This window comes from Ctenopharyngodon idella, chromosome 8, assembly GCF_019924925.1.
Source record: "Ctenopharyngodon idella isolate HZGC_01 chromosome 8, HZGC01, whole genome shotgun sequence".
NCBI lineage: Eukaryota > Metazoa > Chordata > Actinopteri > Cypriniformes > Xenocyprididae > Ctenopharyngodon > Ctenopharyngodon idella.
Window position 1 is genome coordinate 12,234,551 of NC_067227.1, and position 21,405 is coordinate 12,255,955.

The following is a 21,405-nucleotide window of genomic DNA, read 5'->3' on the forward strand; positions in this document are numbered from 1 at the left end:
AAACTCAATAATGCTCTGACCTTCTTCACACAAACAAAAGCTGCCATTCAAGAGACAGATTCAACAAACATACATGGCACACTACACCCTGTACAGCAGCAAAAGATGCTGACTGTACAAACACACAACCACATCCTGCTTCCCTTCTTTCTTCCTTTTCTTGATGTCATCCATTCTTTTTGTCTCTGTATACATGATGCAATCTCATTTCTTCCCAGTATTTCTCTTTCTTTCTGTCTCTGTCTGTCAGTATTCTCCAGTAACACCTTTCTTTCATAAATGGCAGGGTGAAAGGTGCCCACTGAAGGTAATAGCACGCCTAATCAAATTTCCCCCACCGAGAAAAGAACAGGAGAATGTAATAAAGGAATAGAGAAAGGAACTGGAGCGGATCAACCTGCCCCGTCGTCCATCCACACCAGGACCTTGTCCCTCCATCAGTGATGAAGAGAATGAAAAAAAAATGCAAGGGAATATTGAAGAAAGCAGAAACTGGATGACAGGTGCGGCATGGTGATGGAAACCGATCCAACACTGGAGTAATGAGAAACAGAAGAGATGAGCGAGAAGTGAGAAAACGGAACGAGAGAATGACACTGGGAATTCACAAAAAATTGTCTCTGCTGATAGCGTAATTTACTTGGACGTGCTGCGCTGTTTTAGCACCTGGTTCACTAAAGAAAATTACACAAACGTAATCACAAAAACTGTGCAAAATGCAATTTGCACACTGTAATTCCCAATTTTGTGAGTCGGTCCGGAGTCTTAGGTTAATTTTCATTTAGATACATCAGACTTTTATGGTAATTTACTAAATATAACATCGGTCACACTTTAGAATAGGGTCCAAATCTTACTATTAACTAACTACCAACTACGACTTATGCCTCAAACTCATAATTACTGCTTATTAATATTTAGGCTGTTGTTAAGTTTAGGCATTGGGTAGGATTAAGGGATGTAGAATATGGTCATGCAGAATAAGGCATTAATATGGGCTTTATAAGTACTAATAAACAGCCAATATCCTAGTAATATGCATGCTAATACTCAACTAACAGTGAGAACTGGACCCTAAACTAAAGTGTTTTCATAACACATAAAACACTAAAATGCATTTTTTAAAACACTAAAAAGCATTTTTCACTGCATTTTCAGTTTGAAGCATTTCCATATATATATATATATATATATATATATATATATATATTATACACACATACACAGTTGCAAGAAAAAGTATGTGAACCACTTGCAGAATTTGTGAAAATGTGAAAAATTAACAAAATAAGAGAGATCATACAAAATGCATGTTATTTTTCATTTAGTACTGTCCCGAGTAAGATATTTTACATAAAAGATGTTTACATATAATCCATAAGACGAAAAAAAAGTTGAATTTATTAAAATTACCCCATTCAAAAGTTTGTGAAACATTGATTCTTAATGCTGTGTGCGGTTACCTGGATGATCTACGACTGTTTTTTTTGTTTTGTGAACTGAGCTCTGTTCTTCAGAAAAATCCAGAAGGGTTGAAAACGTTTTGAATTTGAAGATCAAGATAAATTGTAATTAATTTGTCTTCTGGGAAACATGTAAGTATCTTCTGTTGCTTCCGAAGGGCAGTACTACATGAAAAAAATTGATATTTAAACAAAATAAGAAAAATTTGTACATCATCATCCTGTTCAAAAGTTTTCACCCCCCGACTCTTAATGCATCGTGTTTCTTCTGGAGTATCAGTGAATGTTTGAACCTTTTTTATTAGTGGTGTTTGAGTCCCTCAGTTGTCCTAAGTGTGAAAAGATGGATCTCAAAATCATTCAGTCACTGCTGTAAAGGGTTCAAATATGCAAAAGATCGTGGAAAACTGAAGAATCTGCAGGACCTGGAGGATTTTTCTGAAGAACAGAGCTCAGTTTATCTGCTCAGGACAAACAAGGGACTCGTGAACAACCATCACAAAACAAAACAAAAAAAAACAAAACAGTCGTAGATCATCCAGGTAACCACACACAGTATTAAGAATCAATGGTTCACAAACTTTTGAATGGGGTAATTTTAATAAATTCAGCTATTTTTTTGTGTAAACATATATGTATATGTATATGTAAACATCTGTTATGTAAAATATCTTACTCAGGACAGTACTAATTAAAAAATAACATGCATTTTGTATGATCTCTCTTATTTTGTTAAAATTATTCACATTTTCTGCAAGTGGTTCACATACTTTTTCTTGCAACTGTGATTATATATATATATATATATATATATATATATTATATATACACACACACACACACACACACTTCATTGTGGACATATACAACGAATTTCATCAAAAAGGTGACAGCAATAATATTTAAAATGTTACAACAGATTTCAATTTTAAAAAAAAGCTTCAAGTCTATTCAAAGAATCCACAAAAATACTCATGGGTTTCGGGGACGTGACTTTTTTGCTACGGCCGCCATCTTTAGGACCTATGCGTGGTGTCTCCTTGGTGATCGGAAGGATGTCACACACCAAAGTAACACCTCACTGACGAAAAGCAATGGTATTTAAAGAAAATAGATACTTTAGAATTAGACTCTTATTTACTATCAAATGAACTGCTGACTCCACTAAAGTCTAGTAAAACTTGCCGAATTTTACGTTTGCTGACAACAATTTAAATGAGGCATTTAAAAGCACGTGCTTTAAAAGACTAACTGTTAATGATATTAACATTACACGAATAGCAAGTAACTCTGAATTGAATTGTCAATAATGTTGGTAAAGTACATCTCTTGGATTGTCAGTTACGTTATTTACACGAAATAAAGCTCTCACTGCACAGTCGGGAGTGTTCTGTAGGAGTCCAGTGATCTCTCTTATCAGTAAGGCAAAATAAGGGACAACCATTCACGACCCTCAACAATATCGACATCTCAACAATAAAAACACATGAGATCAAGTATGTGAACTTGCAACAGAACACATTTTATATTATTATTTAACATTTGATTATTTTATTTATTTCTGAAGAACTCTTTAATATATGTTGGTGTGTCTTTAGCAGTCATTCTGAACTAGCAATCACTTTTTTGACATTTCTGCAGCTGTTACCTGGATAGGATGAATTTTTAATTTTTAATTAATTTACTTAAATTAGGACTACATTATTATGTAATTTTGTGTCCCATTTTATGTAAATAATTTAGAACTTTTAAAAAAATAATGTAAATGTCAAATTGTATATGACAGATATATATGCATTATGTACGTATATGACTAACATGAATGATACATCAATAACATTAATTAATCTGTCTACTTATGTCTAAAAATATAATGATTATCTGTCTAACCAGCTCAGGATAGTGTATGGATTATTATTTTAGACTAATAGATTGTCCAAATTTGGCACCACATGCTGCTTTAACGGTGCATTTTGCCTTGCGTTCATCATAAGATACTGAAAAGTTGCAATTCGGTCCTACAAATGGCAACCGCACCACTGTGTGATGTCACATGAAACCCATGAATTAACAAACAAACAAAAAATTAAACTGTTTTCAACATTGATAATTACAAGAATTTTTTTCTTGAGCAGCAAATCATCATATTAGAATGATTTCTGAAGGATCACTGACACTGAAGACTGGAATAATGGCTGTTTTACTTTTAAATGATTTTACTGTATTTCTGACCAAATAAAAGCCTTGCTGAATATAAGAGACTTCTTTCAAAACATTAAAATAATATATATATAAAAATACACAACCTCCAAACTTTTGAATGGTAGTATATGTAATATAATCACATGAATAATACTATAACTATTTTATTTTATATCAACAAAATTACAGTAGCAAAAACATTGTTATTGTGAAAATCTATGAGGTTTTAATGCCATGAGCAGGCTGTGTATATAAAAATACAAATAATAATTAGCACTTAATATATATTGATAAAATATTTCAATTATTAATTTCATTTTTTCAATCAAATTATTTGATGATCATTTTTAATGTGTACCTTACAATGAAGACTAAAAAACACCACTTCAAGTATAAGATGTATATAAGATTGTATACAATGTATTGATCATGTTAATAATGTTTTGTCCCATGCATCAAATATGATACATGCAGCTTCATATGGCTAAAATGTCCAAAGTGATTAATTACTGCTGCCATGATCTAAAGAAAATCTCTTTTAAATGGGTCTGCGCTGAAAAGAAAACGATTTCATTTTAATAGGCACAGTACAGTATTATACCAGTGCAGAAAGCGTCTGGTTAAACTGCATTGTGGGTGGTTAATGAATAAAACACAGGTGAAGCAATTGTTTATGAAATTCGCCCCTGGATATCTATAAAACATGCTGGAATTTAACAGAATAAAATAGTAGAAAAAAAAAAAAACAAGACATAGACAGAGAGAATAAGCTCAAACAATGAGGGAAAGTGAAAAAGAAGCCAGATGAAGGAGGGAAATGGATCATACACAGTAAGCTCAGTGGTGCTTCCTTTGTCTTTAAGAAGTGCCTGCGCCAGCTGGAGAGATTAGAGCTCTGGACGTCCCCAAAGACCTAGATTAAAGCTAACATGCTTTATTTAGTCCTAAACTCTTGGTCTTAGATCAATGCCAGACTGGATTAAACAGAAATTTGTCATGTGACATGACTAGGGACTCCCTATTACAAAGGCAGCTGGGTAACTCGGTTAATATTCCATTCAATTCCACAATATCAGATTAAGAGAAAGCAAATATCTTTTTGTCTGTGCGTTTTTTACTTTCAGCTTTTTTCTGGATTGATTAGACTTCAAATCAAAGAACTGCATCAAAGAATTGATCAAGCAAGTTTAACAGCTACTTGAAATCTTGTGACTTCATGTGCAGAAACGTTGTTTTACGGATACTAGACAGTTTGTACAAGCAACACTTTTCTAATTTGAATATCTTACATTAAGGAAATCTTTTTGTCATCATTTACTCACCCTCATGTTGTTCCAAACCCATATGACTTTTCTTTTTTTTCTGTGGAACACAAAAGGAGAATTTGCAGAGAATATATTGGCCGCTATTTTCCATATAATAAAAGTGAATGATAGAAGCAGCACCATAAAAGTAAAAATAGTCCACATGATGTGCACACTATATTTTAAGTTTATATGTAAAAGAGCAGCCAGCATATTCTTTTTACATGGAAGAAAGAAAGTCACGCATTTGGATTAAAATGGTGTAAATAAATGATGACATGTTTTTATTTTGGGTGAAAGATTACCATAATTATGTGTGATGCACAATACCACATTTTATATGGTGAAACAAAAATTACTGGATAGCATATTTTAATACTTAATTAAGCTGTCTTAACCTTTCTTCAGTGCACGGACTGAGTTTGTTGCGTCTCTATTTAAAGGGTTAGTTCACCCAAAAATGAAAATAATGTCATTTATTACTCACCCTCATGTCGTTCTACACCCGTAAAACCATTCATCTTCAGAACACAAATTAAGATATTTAATTTGTCGTTATTTTGTTTTTGGCGCACAAAAACTATTCTCGTCGCTTTATAATATTAAGGTAGAACCACTGAACTCACATGAACTGTTTTAAATATGTTTTTAGTACCTCTATGGATCTTGAGAGAGGAAGTGTCATTGCTTTGAATGCAGGCCTCACTGAGCCATCGGATTTCATCAAAATATCTTAATTTGTGTTCCGAAGATGAATGAAGGCCTTACGGGTGTGGAACGACATGAGGGTGAGTAATAAATGACATTATTTTCATTTTTGGGTGAACTAACCCTTTAAAGTCAGCCATTTACTTTAATTCAACCTCTAAATAGCTTACAGAGAAGTGAGAGAGGACAAAAACTGCTTTGAAATTTATATCACTAACGCTAGCTGTAATCATTTTGCCTGATTAAGCTGAACATAGTGTTTACATGAACTCTAAATAAAGTGATGTGTGTTTTCACGTCACAAGTTTCAAATCAGAATTGATCTTTTGACATGTGCACACTGCATGAATATACTTCCCGCTTAGTTTCCTGCTGTTGGCGCATACTAACCATCTTCCTACCATCGCTTCTTTTCTTCGTTTTAAAAAGCAGACTTTTATATTTATCTATTTCAGGTCCTAATTAGAAGACGATGAGAACAAGAAGCTTTGTGCTGTGCTGCTTATGTTCATCAAGCTGTATAAACACCCCTTCCCGCACCCAAAACAAGGCATCTGTGGAAGAGGGTCCGAAGCAAGGACTGGTAGGACACCATTGTTCAGCAGCACTTCACAGACAATGAGTGGAAGGAGAATTTTAGACTGAAAGTACACTATATTCAACAGCAACAACAGCTAGTTCCGTATGTCAAAAGAAAAAGGAAAATCTTACTGACCCAAACTTTTGAACATACATACATGCATATAGTATATTAATTTCAGATACAGACAAGGTGCATACTGCAATGCAAAAGGCCTGTTTACTAGGGCATTTTATTTCTGCAATGCCAAGCTGAGCTTCATGATAATGCTGGGCTTAATCTTTCAAGTTTATAGACTTCCACCAAACTGCATTTAATGCGGAAAATTACACCTGTCAGTACAGAGCCCAGTTCATTAACACTATTTCCAGATCTGTGGAGAAATGCGATTAAGAGCATGATGACACACAAAGACTGCAAATCCACACTTAATTACGACCAGTGTGTTTTTTTTCTTCCGCATCAATCAACATGCTTTCCTATTTTTCAGATTAATTTAAGCATGCAAATAAGATCCGTAAATGGATGAATCAACTTTTGGACGAAGACCCCCTTGGATTACTGATTTAATATTCTAATAGGAAGGAAAAAGGGAGATGCATTGTAAACTAGTTCCGATCGGGCAAGATTAATATACACAGGTAGGTGTAACAAAAAGCTGAAAAGCCATTATTTAAGTTTACTTTAAAAAGCAATTGATACCAACTCCCTCAGAAAAATTAAAGAGTATTATTTTTTAATGTTACAATACTTTGTCCTTTTCCTATTGGAGAAACCTATTTGAAAACAGTCATTATTTTTGCATTTCCGCTTGGTCACACTAACAGAATGTAAATGAAGCACTTCGGCTTTAATTATCCACTGGATATATTTCTGTTCAGCTTTTAACTACTTCAAAGTAAAGTATGTTCCAAAGCACACTCTTAAGTCCGTCACATGGAATTAAAATCCTTCCTTTAATATTTCTGTTGATGTCCAGTTATCCTAATCCCAATATTACTATATGATGAGTTGAGGAAAATCTTTAAACGCATTAAACATGTACAGTGACCCAAAAAAGTATTTGGACACTTTTGAAAACTTAAATCAAACTTCAAGATGTAAAACATCAAACATGCAAAACATTAAACCAAAAGGCATCTGTAAACAAATGCTCAGAACTAACTTTTCAATGAAGCCCCAGGTCATTTTGGAAAATCCATTTTGGAAGTACATTAAAATAAAGGCCATTATTGTGCTCTGTAATGCAAAGATCATCTGTGTTTCTCCAATATTGGACACTTTTACGTCCCAGTAGTTGATTTTTATTATTTTATTTATTATTAATGATTTACCCTTGTCCCAGAGCCAAACTTTCAATCTTAAAATATGAAAATTCATCATAAAAACATGAATTATTAACTATGATGATCAAACAAACTGTGAAATAAACATAAACCATTTCAATATTTATTGCGTAAAAATTATTTGTATAAATTTAAAAAAAAAAAAACTGTGGCTGCCCTTTGATTTTGGTCTAATATTTGTTTTTCTCCAAAAGTTAGCAAAATTGATTAATAAATAAACTAGCGAGAGTGTGAAAAGTGTGTTTCAAGAAACTTTTTGAATTTTTTTTTTTTTTTTTTTACAAGTACATAGGTCCACAAGTTGCCATAGTTGAAGAAACACCCTCTTACATTTTAAAGCACAAGTGTCCTAATACATTTTTAGGGAGGCTGTATATGACCGCATAACATCACAAAGGTCCTGCTCTGTCTGCAGTGAAATAATAAATAAATATTTAAAAAAACAAAATGCCAATGAGCATACAGACCAACAACACTTTACAAAGCACTCATAGAGAATGCTGATCAATACTTTATAGACCACTGCATACATTAAGTAAATTACCAGAGTACCCTGAGGTTGGGCTAGTTTATGGTAACTGACCTCTGTCCATAGCTGGACTCCTTGCGGCGACAATGCAGAGTCACAACCCTGTGACCTTCTGTTCTGACATCTTGACTAACCATCCAGAGCGTGGGGTTACTGGGTCGGGCACCAAGGAACGCCACTCCATCTTTTAACTTCACCCTGCAGTGTAGAGAAAGACAGAAAGAGAGACAAACATCAATGCACAACAGTAAATATATCACAGAAGCCCATATTATTTAGAAAGTTGTATGTTTCTTTAAGCAGTTTTGACATTACAGATTAGTATTATGCCTGAATCAACCAATGTACCGAAGGGCCAACGCAAAAAACAAAACAACAAACAAAAACAAAAAAAAATGATATATTATATATAAGCAAGCAGTAATTAACAGGGTTCAAGCATTTTAAGGCCTTTAAGCACATGTAAAACGATTTTTTAATCATCTCGATCATACGTGGAAAAGACCATTACAGCCAATACAGGCAATTTACCATAGGAAATGTCTTTTAAAGTTTTTTAACGAACGAGTCGATGGACAGCGGCAGTCCTAGAGGCAAAGTTGCTCAGAATGAGGAGTTCTACCATGTGGTACGAATGTCATGGCCGTGCGCGAAAAATCATGTGATACACGATGCTTTACGCACGTGAAAAATGCGAAGGCGCCCCTCGGTGGCTGATTTCTTTTGAATTTCTCACAGGCCTCTAGGGCTGTGAATCAAACAGGCCCACCGAGTTTTGTTCCGATCGGTCTCCGTTAATGTTATCTGAAAGCTACTCAAAATTCAGTGGCCGATGGCGGACATGTTTTTCGAGATGCGTCAATATCAAGTCGATCAGACTAACGGTGAAGTAGTTATAGCCTTTTTTGTGTTTTTTCCTGTTATAGCGACACCAAGTGGCCAGTCGCTGTGTCCTTTTTCACATGCCCACAGAATGAGGTCTTACATAGGTGTGCTGAGTTTGGTGAAAATATCTCATTCCGTTTACAAGTTATAGCCATTTTAGTGAAATGGCTCCACCTACTTCAAAAGTTTTGGCGGCCCTTAGGGACCGTGAATTGGAATTTCAACTTTTTTTTTTAAACTATTGACAATCAGACTCCAGAGAATCTCGCTGCACTGGTTTGGTTCCGATCGGGTCAAAAACCTAGGACTAGTTCGCAAATTTTTTTTTTTCAAAAAATCCAAAATACCCGAACATTTCGCCAAAACGATGAGCAAACCTGAGACATGCGTCTTGTCCGTCTTGAGCCAAACATTCCAATGATATAAGACACTTCTAGACGGTGTGAGTACTACCAGCACTCAAGTCTCTATGACTTATGGTTTTGGTCTGCCTGATCACTTTTAGGGGAGAATTCTGATCCTTGGAGAATTTACAATCACAATAGAGTTTCAGCGCTATGCGACTGAACCCCTAAAAAAATAATTTAAAACATCTATGCAGTTATTACCCAACACTTTCCACTGCCATAGGAATTCATTCATGGCAGCATATTAACACAATAACGCAGTACTCGTACGGCTCATTCTCCACAGGACCTATCGCTCTCTGTCATCAATCCCAGCATTACACTAAATGAGAGATTTATATAGAGCTGATTGAGTCCTGCAACTGTTGAAGTACTTTAGTCTCTCTGTGTCTCTCCTCTATGGCTTACACTTGACCTACTGGAGAATAATCCACATTTGTATTGAGCATTTATCCACACACCTGATTAAAACTATTATAAGCTTTCATTTTTGTCAGCTCAAGAGCTCTCATAGTTAAGTAGAGCCTGTAGCAGGTTTTGTACCTCACACTTGAGTTGTGGATAATCTACTCAGATCTATACATGGCTAATATAAAAAGTGGAAAAATGGGCTGCTTTAAGCACTTCAAATACATTACATCAATGAGAGATTTTCAAGTCTGAAGATTCAGTTTTCACATCAGATAGTAAAACGATTTCCTAATGCTTTACACCTCAAACAAACTGTCTACATAAAATCCACATATCTACGTTCTAAACGGCATTTTACGTAGGTCAATACAGATACATGACTTGTGATTTTGCAAGATTTCGTGTACAGCGATTTTTAATGATGCCTGTGATTGTTTGCAAGCAAAAACTTGAAGCATCTCTGAATGAGATAAGTAATAAAACTAAAATGGCTTTTATTTAGCCATGAAGTGTGTTATTTCTCCATAAAATTGGTTAATAACAGATGTTCTACAGGAAAATCTTAAGCTAAATGCCATTTGATTCATTGTAAATAAAATAATTTCTGAATGATTTTCTGATCAAATAAAAAGCAGTCATTACTTCAGTCTTCAGTGTCATTTTAATATGCTGATTTGATGCTCAAGAAAGACTTATTATTATCGATGTCGAAAACAGTTGTGCTGCTTAAGAGTTTTATGGAAACTGTCATTTTTTTCAGGATTCTTTGATGAATAGAACAGCATTTGAAATAGAAATATTTACATTATACATTATACTGACTGTGTTGCTAGCATGAGCCACCTCCCACTGAACATTCACAATGGGAACTTGTGGTTACCATGTACCGTAACAGCTTTAAGAGACTCTATATCGACTATTAGGATCCAATAATCCAATACTACGCACACACACACACACACACACACAAAAAAAAAAAAAAAAAAAAAAAAACATACAAAGGAATAATAGTCTAACTGAAAGAGCTACTGGAGAGAAAGGAGTAGAATTTAGGCCAATTCACTAGCGTGTCATCGGTAATGAAAAAGCGGAGTGGATGTGAGCTTGAATAGATTCCATTCTCCCCGCGCTCTGAACCGCTCAAGGCCAGCAGAGGTAGAGAGCAACAGAGGCACAGGCCTACCACAAGCTGGTAATAGGATGACAAATGGCCGGCAAACAGCCAATCAAAAGGCTCTGTCGGGGGTTGGACCGCATTAGCATGTGACAGGGGGCCATAATTGACCCAGGGGAGATAACAGATGGAGAGGGACCCGAAATGAGAGAGGTCTAGCTTGGCCACACATCCCTCATTACTAGCCTCCTCTGATCCTTGTAGACCGGCCCTACAATTCATAATTGGTTTCACCATTGGATGTCAATGCGTGTTTGTTCAAGCACACAGTGCTTCATTAAATTTGTTAGAGCTGGTCTCTGAACAGATGTGGTCAGACGGAGAATAACAAGCTGAGTGATGGCAGAGCAGGTATGAGAACTGGAAATATCAACGAATATCTTCCTATAGTTTGCTTGTCTTTACTCTCCAGTCTCGAAGGACTAGGGCAAAGGACAACTGCCCCTAAATCTGCAGTTTGTCTGGCCAACATGGTGAAAGTTTAAAGGGTGGCAGAGTGGGGTGTCACAGTACATCAACTCATTACAAGAGTAACGTATTCTCCTCAGAAGCATAATTCCCCTGTGGCTGAACCCAGGTCTGCAGCTGATGCTCTTTGCAAACTCTATGATTCTGCAGCTCACATATTATCACAGTACAACAACAGACAGAAACAGTCACTCAATAAAATAACTTTTACTTTTCCATGGCCTGAAAATGCTAAATGTATGCGGACTGTAAAGGGTTATTTTCATACTTCATTGCTTACAAGTCACAACTGGTCAAAACTGCATTGTTGAGAGGGAGAAAAAAAACAAAACAAAAAAACACACAGATAAGTCACATTTTATTATTACATATTTTATTAATGATGTGAAATACTGGTAAATAAAACAAATTCTAAACACTATAAACATTTAAATATTTGAGTTCCCTTCACTCCACAAAAATCCTTCACAGAACAAGAACGAAAAATATAAGTATATAATAAATAAATTATTGTGACATTCATTATAGATATCTAATTTTGTCATTAAACTTTAAAGGGCGCAGGCTGATAGGTCATTTACATGCAATCGGCAAGCAATCACATCATTACCATATGACAAGCTGAGTGGCCTCTGCTGATCCTGCAGCCAATGAGAATGCTTGCTCAATATTTAAATAGTCTGGTTCCTCTGAAACCCTCCACCTCCCCCAGCTCCACCTGCCTATAGCTCTGCAAAGGGATTTACGGATGTCTTTTACATGCTCACAGCAGTGTGTCTGTGTATCTGTTAGCAGTAGCAAGTTCATACTTGCTCTGCAGCAACAGCAGGAATAATCATCACTAGCAGCAAAAGCAGTGTAGAAGATCTATAGTCTGCCAAGACCAAATACATTAACATTGCAATTTTCATTACCATGGTAAAACCAGACCGGTAATGTTGAATTCATCAACAAGTGAGTTGCGTTGACAGATATTTACAGCCATTTACCAAATTCAAAAAACATAAAAAGATAATTATTGACAAGTCAAAATATATCTGATCTGTGGATCTGGAATATGACCTGCAAATGTATGTACTTCTGATCATAAATGTTTCCATATTCATGAAGTAACATTTGGTTGCTAAACAATATTTATTAATTGTTATTATTATTATTCATTTATTTAGTAAACATGGCTTTGTACTTCACTTATGTCATAATATCCACATAAAACAATGTTCACACACGTTAGGGCAGTTGTCAAGCTGTCCAGCACAACCCTACTGTACAACAGACAACTTAAATTGAGTAGTGTAACTTTTTGTTGTTGTTGTTGTTGTTTACAGCATTTTATTTGGGCAATGAATAGACTGGGATGGCTGCAATGTGATATGTTGTGTGTTTGTGCAATTAACATACCTGATGCTAATTGCATTATATAAGTAACTTTGAAATAAAAGTGGCAGTACATTTCAGATGACAACAAAAAAATATATATTCCGGAAAATATGTTACTTAAGTCTTACTTAAGTGGTGCAAAATAAGCACTATTAAGTTCAACTAATTTAAATTGCATTTAACAATACATTTAATCCATAATACTTTTTTAATTGCAAATAATGTCTAATTAAGTGTCCAAAAAACATTAGATTTAGCTTGTATATACTATATATGACTAAAAAAAAGTATATTTCTTATGTTATAGTAGACATAATACAGATATTTGTAGGCCTCTTAAAAATGTCAAACGAACATTGTGTATGAAATCTTCATTGTGTATTCTGACAAAACATTTTTTGTAAGCAACATATAAATCTCAAAAACAACCCTGGTCTTTTAAAATTCTATTCTATAATGTATAAAATGGATAGTTCCGGTCCTTGATTATAATTGGTTGAACCATGTTCAAAGCCGTTGTAAATTACTTTACAAACATGACCGCATTACATTAGTATTACTGTGCCACTGTGTCTGTGTGTTGTTTGGCAACCATTCCGCTTCTGAAGAACTACATTGCTTGGCAGAAGATATATATATATATATATAATGTATGAAGGCCAGGTATGTGGAATAACCATTTATAAAAGCAATAACCCCCATGAAGCTCTGCCTAACAACAAAATTAGAAATTGGTAGAAGTTGTTAATGTTAGTCAAAACTTGCTTTAAAAATTTCCCATAGTATCATAGCCCTGTAGACTGATTTTAGGGGGTTTGAGCAGTGTATAAATTTTTGAAGGCCAGCTTGTGTAGTTACAGACGACTGCATTTATGTCACAAACACAAATAGTGTACAAGCAGTGAAATACTGTCTCTGCAAAACTGCATAACTCTTCAATGCAAATTCACCTGAAGCAGAAAATAAAGTTAAAGAAAAACAAAGAATAAAAACACGGAACAAAAACAAAGGTAGGCTATGTGTTTATATATGCACATACTATATGTATAAATAAACATAAGTTTAGGTAAAATAATACAATGGGCAAAGCACTTTGTTAAAAACTCTGTTATTCAATATATAACAGAGACAGTATACAACAAAGTACAGTAGTGCGATGAGGCAGGGCAGGGCTCACTGCTAAAGATTTTTTCTACTGGCCTGGTTGGCCTTTACTTGCCCTGCCAAAATTTTCACTGGCCCCACAATAAAAAAATAAAAAAATAAATAAATAAAGTAAAAGAAAAGAAAATGGGCCTATAAAATAAGCCTAGTTATTGTTTTTGTTGTGTTTGATACATTAATAAATAAGGTTTTGACACCAAAAGCTACTAGGTTAACTCACTTAAATTTTAAATATTGTTAGACAAGTAAACAGCAAGTAATAAAATAGGAAAAAATAATCAAATTACAAGTAATAGCACATATATTTTCAAAGATTTTCAGGTACAGAAATTGTAATCTAATATATAACTATTGATTAAACTTTAATAAAGTTAATCAGTCAAGAGCAGTTACAGATGCATAAATACTGTTTTTGAAATGTTAAAAATATAAAACGTTAAATACTGTTATTTGAAATTATTTATAAAATGAAAAGTTACTTCAAATGTGAAATTAAACCCGCCAGTGAGCGAGTCATTGAGATTCAACCGATTCATTCAAACAGCTGATTCATTCAGGAAGTGTTGCTCAGAGACGCAAAACAATTCTGTGGACTTTGGAACTATTTTCGTTGGCGAAAACACGCGAAACGAGCGATTTGGTGTCTAAAATGTCAGTCACTTAATATAAACCACTTGTTTATTAAACTGTACGTTGTATAAAATTAATATCACATTTGTAATCATGCTTGTATTTGGATAAAAATGGCGCTCTTCGTATAATATTGGTTAACTATGTTAAATTATATTAATATAAAAGACATACAGGGGTATTTTTGGCCCTTAACTTGAATTCTGGGGGCATTCTAAATGCATTTTAATAGACTAAATCACGCAGTGAAATCGTGCACTCTAAATATACACGCACACTACTAAACTACGTCACGTAGTGTATGCGTGCACTCAATGGATGTGTTTTTGTTTGTTTTTTGTTAAGTGAGGGACATACTCGATAATGCCAGATCGTTAAATCAACAATTACAATATCATAGTCGATATATAGTCTGTCAGTAACGCTCTGTTTAGTTCCAGTGTCTATGAAGCCCCTCCTTCCGAAAAGCACATTGTGCTCTGATTGGTCTGCTGGGCCTGCGTATTGATTGGTCAACTGCATCAAGTGTGTTTCGGAAATGTCACACCCAAAGTTTCAACCAGGCCTCTTGCCTTTTTGTGTATGGTGATATTGTGACGTGTACATTCTCGGAAGAAAACTTAAGACAATTAAAGCTGCAAATCAAATTTTTAGGAATTTGAACCAGGCAATTTTTTTTTCACAAAAATGGTTGACACACACACACACACACACACACACACACACACACACACACAAGTACAACTCCACTTTACACATACATTGTAAGAATATCACTGATGAATAAACATTATAAGGTAAGGCTATTAAATAGCAGTCCCAAACTAGTTTTTGTTAATACAATAATGTTAGTAAGTTGGTTTGAGCAACCACAGTCATCAAAAATGTAGAAAACACCACAAAGTGGTATTTTGGGTTAAAGCTGCAGTCTGTAACTTTTTTTGGTTAAAAATTATCCAAAATCAATTTTTGAACAAGTATATAACCAGCCAGTGTTCAAAACTACCTCCTTACCTTAGCCCAATTCACAACTGTAAGCTTGTAATAATGTATTAGAATTCCAGTGGTACTGATGGGTTTCCGCGGGAAATGCCGCCATTCGTCTTTGTGTCATTACATCACATCTGTTTACATAAAGAACGAGTCCCAGCTAGTAAGCTATAATCACATGTGAGGATGCAACAGATGATGGATCATTTATAACATTTTCTCACAGCAGCTGCAATAATTAAACTCATCATTTTGATGGCGGATTGTATGGTATGACAAATTAACGTTTGAGATTAGACTGTCCAGAAATTGAAATCTACAGGTAACGTGAATACACACTAAATACACGTAGTCACGCAATGCTGATGTTGTTAACATTAACAATTTGAGAACAAAGTATAACAACAATAAAAATTTGCATGGTTTGATGTGATCTGAGCTAAGCGATCATTAGATTTAATCACCATCGATAGCGCAATTTATTGTAATGCTTTTTTTTCTCAGTTGGTCAGAACAAAAGTGGCAGATTTGTTACTTGTTCAGATGACATTTTCTAGGTAAAAATATTTATTTTGGTCATACTTCCAAGACTATAATCTGTGATTCCGAAGTACAGTATAAATCAGTGTGGTGACTGACAGCAAACATTAGCTTCATCCGCGCTGAGGAGCCGTGCCGATGCACAACCCATGTAAAGATGATAGTTCTGCAAATAACTGCAATTCCAGGTTTCAAACAGAGATGGCAAAAAAGAGGCAAAACTTGCGGACTGAAGGTTACAGAAACTACAATTCCACTGGTAAATACACAATAATAATAATATGAACTTAATAAAACATATGGACACTGATCCTGATGAACAGAATGAACAACATACCTGCATGTAAATCCTTCCCTGCTATACTAATAAATTATGTACCAGTTACATAATTTATTAGTATTTTTTGGTAATTTCATGACTTACTAATTGACAACACAAGTAGTTGCATGCTTGTAACAACGTTCGCTCTTAGTGAAGTGATTGAAGAGTGTGCACTATGACCACAGTCTAACAGGACGTTTGTTTTTCTGGGGTAAGAGACCTTTTATTTCATAACAAGTTAGAGTAATGACACTGAAATGACATAGCCTGACAACATCTCATCTGACTGCAGATACTAAATCAGAACAATTCATTTTCTCAAGCACTCTTTATAAACTGCATTTGACAGATGAGTCAACAGCTTTCACGCACGTCTTTCAAAATAAAAGTCTCGCATCAGAACAACATTTAGAATTACATTTTTCTTGTTGTTTCTTTGATTACACACTCCGTGACCCACTCAAAACGGTCTTACAACCCACTTTTGAGTCGCAACCCACAGGTTGAGAAACACTCACTGATATAGAGAATAACTTCCTTTGGAATGACTTTGTGCTTTGTAAGTTCGCAGATCTTTTCCATGCTCAAACAGCAAGTTAAAATCAAGTTAAAAATGTAAAAAAAAAAAAAAGCATAATAGGTCCCCTTTAAAACTCCATTACAGATATAAAGTTCATGTTATGTGGTATTTTCACTTATCCTGGCATTTCTATCTTTGATTATGTACAAGCGGTTCAATTCGGAAAGAAAGATCTGTGTCCTTTTCAGATTGAAAGTGTAAATAAGGTTCAAGAGCCCATAAGAGTTGACACACACAGAGTGAAATGGTCATTCAAAGAGAGTGAATCACTGCTGTTAAAGCTTGCGGGTGAAACATCTGATCGCTGTGAGATGTTTGTGTTTCTCAGTGTGAACTAAACTAAATGGAAAGCTAAGGTACCCCTCCTCACAAAGCTTTCTTTCACAGAATTATTAATGTTTCACCTATTTGTGCTCCTCTCTCTCACTGGTGGATTCCTCCATACATAATGACGAGACAAGTGAGATGGGAAGTTGCTCCCCAGGTAGCAGTATGAGAAAATAAAAACACCAGCATAAAATTCAATAAGTCTTGTGTCTGAGTGCTCCTGGGAGTCCCTCTCTGGCGGCCCCCTGCCTGACTCACACAACACACATGCACACGCTTCTCTTGTCTGTGATCAATTTGGTTGCAAAACACATATATACAGTCAGTGCAGATTGTAAAAGGCCACATCAACTGAAACAAACATCCTCAGTAGTCTCCAAACGTATTTGTTTGGGAGACAGCAGAGTGATGGGAGAGACACATACCTAAATCCAATCATTGGTTTACCTTTACCTATACTGCACATCTAATAAAATGATTAAAAATACTCCTGCAGGGCATCTAAGTGTTTTATTTTGACATTTTATGTGTCACTATTCAAAATGTAAAACAAATAATTTAATTTGCCAAAGGAGGAATAAAACAAGTGTGTACTACACACTATAAAACAATGCACGTATCTAAACAGACTAACATTTTAGATCAATTTGGATTTAATACTGAAATTCTTTATCAGCAGAATGTTCCATACAACTTGAGCAAAGAAGTACACTTCAGCATACTTTTAAAAAGAGAACTTGTTATGGAAATATTATAGGCTACTTTAAAAAAAAAAATGCACTACATTAAGTGTGAACTGAATGTAATGTTTTTGGACACTTAATTGAATGTTATTTACAAATACATGAAAATGTATTATAGTTTACATGTTGAATGCAATTAGTTGAACTTAAGAGTGTACTTAATAGTACTTTAGTACATCTTTATATGTAATTTGATCATTTTTATTGTGTACAGATGAATGTACAGACAAGCATTTATGTTAAAAAAAAAACCTTTAATGTAATTTCTATTAAAACTTACAAGTTATCTATTTAAATGTGTTCGTAATTAGACATTTGTAGTGAGAAATTGCAATTTAGCCTAGTATGAGAAACAAACAGCAGCATGTAGCATACTATTAGGCTACATATTTTGATACTGACGTTTATTATGGTGTAACGCTTGAAATAGCGTAACCACTAGTCATTTGCACTTGAAACAAAGAAATACAGGAATAAAAGGGTAAACAAAGCAATACATACCGTTATAATAAACTTAAATATTAGCAGTGTCACACTCGGAAGCGTGTTGTTTGGTCTGAATATCAACATGATTGCACAACAGTTAACTCAGCACAACTGTTTGTACAGTTCAATAAACAAAAAATAAATATTGACTAACTTACGTTTTAGACGCCGGTTATTATTTTGTTTGTTTTTTATCCCTCAACGAAAACTGTTCCAAACGACATCACAGAAACATTAAGCGTCTTCGAAAGATCACACGTTTCGTTTCTGAATGAACCAGAGTTTTTGAACAAATCGCTTTAGTGAATGATTCGATGGTTCACTCGTTCCTGAATCAATTAGCGCGAGTCACTTTAGTGAATTATAAAAACGAAAGAATCGTTGTTGTAGGGTGAATCGGTCGAATAAATTATTTTAATGACTCACTCTTAAAGTCACTTGTCACTACCTACTGGTGTAACGATAAACGATTTAATCTGCAAAAAAGACTCATTGAAAACATGGAATCAGATTCCAGGAAAGAAACTGACTAAATATGAAACAATAATCAAATGAAAAAGCACAAAAATATTTTTCTACTCTATTAAAGGGATAGTTCACCCAAAAATCATCCCAAGATTTACACACCCTCAAGCCATCCTAGGTGCCATATCTTCTTTCAGACGAACACAATCAGAGATATATTTAAAAATATCCTTAGTCCTCCAAGGTTTATAATGGTTGTGAATGGAGGGGGCCGTGTTTTGAAGACAAAAATAATGCATACATCCATAAAAAAAAAAAGTAATCTATACAACTCCAGGGGGTTAATAAAGGCCTTCTGAAGTGAAGCACTGTGTTTTTGTGAGAAAAAAAAATATCCATATTTTTCATATCAACTTTATAAATTCAAATAACTAGCTTCTGGCGGACGACCGTACGCATAATGCACAAGTTGACTTGCGCCAAATGAATAACCCTCTGACGCGATGTATGCTCTATCCTCTGCGTCTCCGTGTTCGTCATTACGTTGTGCGTCAGATTAAAGGATACTCTTACACCTTGTCCTAACCAGACACAATGCGATAAGATTCCAGCGACGAGCAATTTGACTGTCCACACTAGACGCGACACGAAAATGAGAAGCGATAAAATCAATCAAAAACCACAGCCAATCAGAAGAGAGTGTGGGCGGGCTCTCTCGGCAAGAGCACAGCAGATACAATGAAATGGGCAAGTACTTAGTAAAATTCCTAAATATTACACAATTTAAATTTTATTTAAAGTACATACGGAGTGACTTAACCAATCTTTGTCATAGAATACACTTATTTGTTCGCATTGAGTTGAAAGTTTGAACGTTCTTGCCCATTTATTTATTTTCAAGATCTGAGGTGAATTAGCCAGTGTTGTTTTCATTACAGCTTAAAAGTTGGGAACACAGAATGATATTCAAACTCACGTTAGACGCTTTTAACATTAAATAAAGCACATAAACAGTACCTGATATTATCATAGCCATACTTTGTGTTGCTGTTCCAGCAGAAATAGAAATAGAAACTGTTTCTAAAATAGAATATTCATACCTTTTATCGCTTGTTGCGGCGTTGCGGTGTTGCGTCGCAGTTGGCTAGGACACGGTGTTGCGCATTCTGTGTACGGTCGTCCGCCGGAAGCTAGTTATTTGAATTTATAAAGTTTTAAATATGGATATTTTTTTTACAAAAATGCACCGCTTTGCTTCAGAAGGCCTTCATTAACCCTCTGGAGTCTTATGGATTTCTTTTTTTGAAATGGCTTAAGGCTTAAGGGTGAGTAAATCATGGGATCATTTTCATTTTTGGGTGAACTATCCCTTTAAGCTCACTAACAAACCCCATACACTTAGAAATTTGATTCTTTTCTTCTGTGATTACGTTTTTTTATTTTTAGCCTATTCATAAAATAAACATTAAAAAAATACTTAAAAAAAAAAATGATGAGGTAGAGGAGTTGTACAATATAAGGTCCCAAACTATGCACAGGCCCACACTGACCTCACAAAACCACTTCAAGTTAATTCCAGTGCATCCAAAGCATCTATAAAAGTCAGCATTTGCAGCCCTGATAAATCTAGGAAAATCAGTGATGCGTCTCCCTGGACACATTACCACAACAAGAGGTCCCCCGCAGTCTCCCGTCAGACCAGACAGAGAGCCACTCACTTGGCAGACGCTCTGTAACAGTGGTGACATCTGTGAAAGCCAACAGAAGGGCAACGAGGGGTGACGGAGGACGTTAAACGGGGGAAGATACTGCTTTGTAGTTGTCAGTGTTCTATCTATGGCAAAGTGCCTCTGTTGTTTCTCCATTTTGCTGAGGGCAGATGTTTTTGTGCATGCGCATGTTCATCAGGGAATATAACTCCTTAGATTTGCTGGTGTACTTCTGAGGTGAAGTTGTGCGTGTGCGCGTTTCTCCTGCCTGCTTCCGAGTTCCCAGGGCGTGACTCCACAGTCTGCTCTGTAATTCGACATCTTGTTAAGTCAATCTGTTTCGCTGTATCTTCTCTCTCTCTCCCTCGCTCTCTCATTCCACTCTACTGCAGGACAGATTGTTGGTTAAACATACACATTTATCATTTACATCACTTGTTCATTTCACTACATATATCACTTCCCAATATGAAATCCACTCCATAAAGTTGATGATTCCTTCATTTATGCTGTCTATGCCATAAATGTAGATCACTCATAAACACAGTATGATCCCTGAAGTGCTAAGAATGATTAAAAAGAAATAAATCTT

The 21,405-nt window shown here is 35.2% G+C and overlaps 1 protein-coding gene across 2 annotated transcripts in view; it reads right to left on the reverse strand.

Annotated features, from left to right (window-relative positions):
• Positions 1-21,405, reverse strand: part of si:dkeyp-14d3.1 (transmembrane protein 132C) — a 293,882-nt gene that overhangs the window by 139,606 nt on the left and 132,871 nt on the right. The window contains exons 1-2 of one of the 2 annotated variants that reach the window (XM_051901886.1): positions 18,798-18,942; positions 8,187-8,330 (exon numbers count right to left, since the gene is read on the reverse strand). In XM_051901886.1, coding sequence (XP_051757846.1) covers positions 8,187-8,269 — 83 coding nt within the window. In that variant the 5' untranslated portion in view covers positions 8,270-8,330; positions 18,798-18,942. Of the gene's footprint in view, positions 1-8,186; positions 8,331-18,797; positions 18,943-21,405 lie in introns of those variants that run through there. The other variant, XM_051901885.1, reaches the window with a different exon arrangement.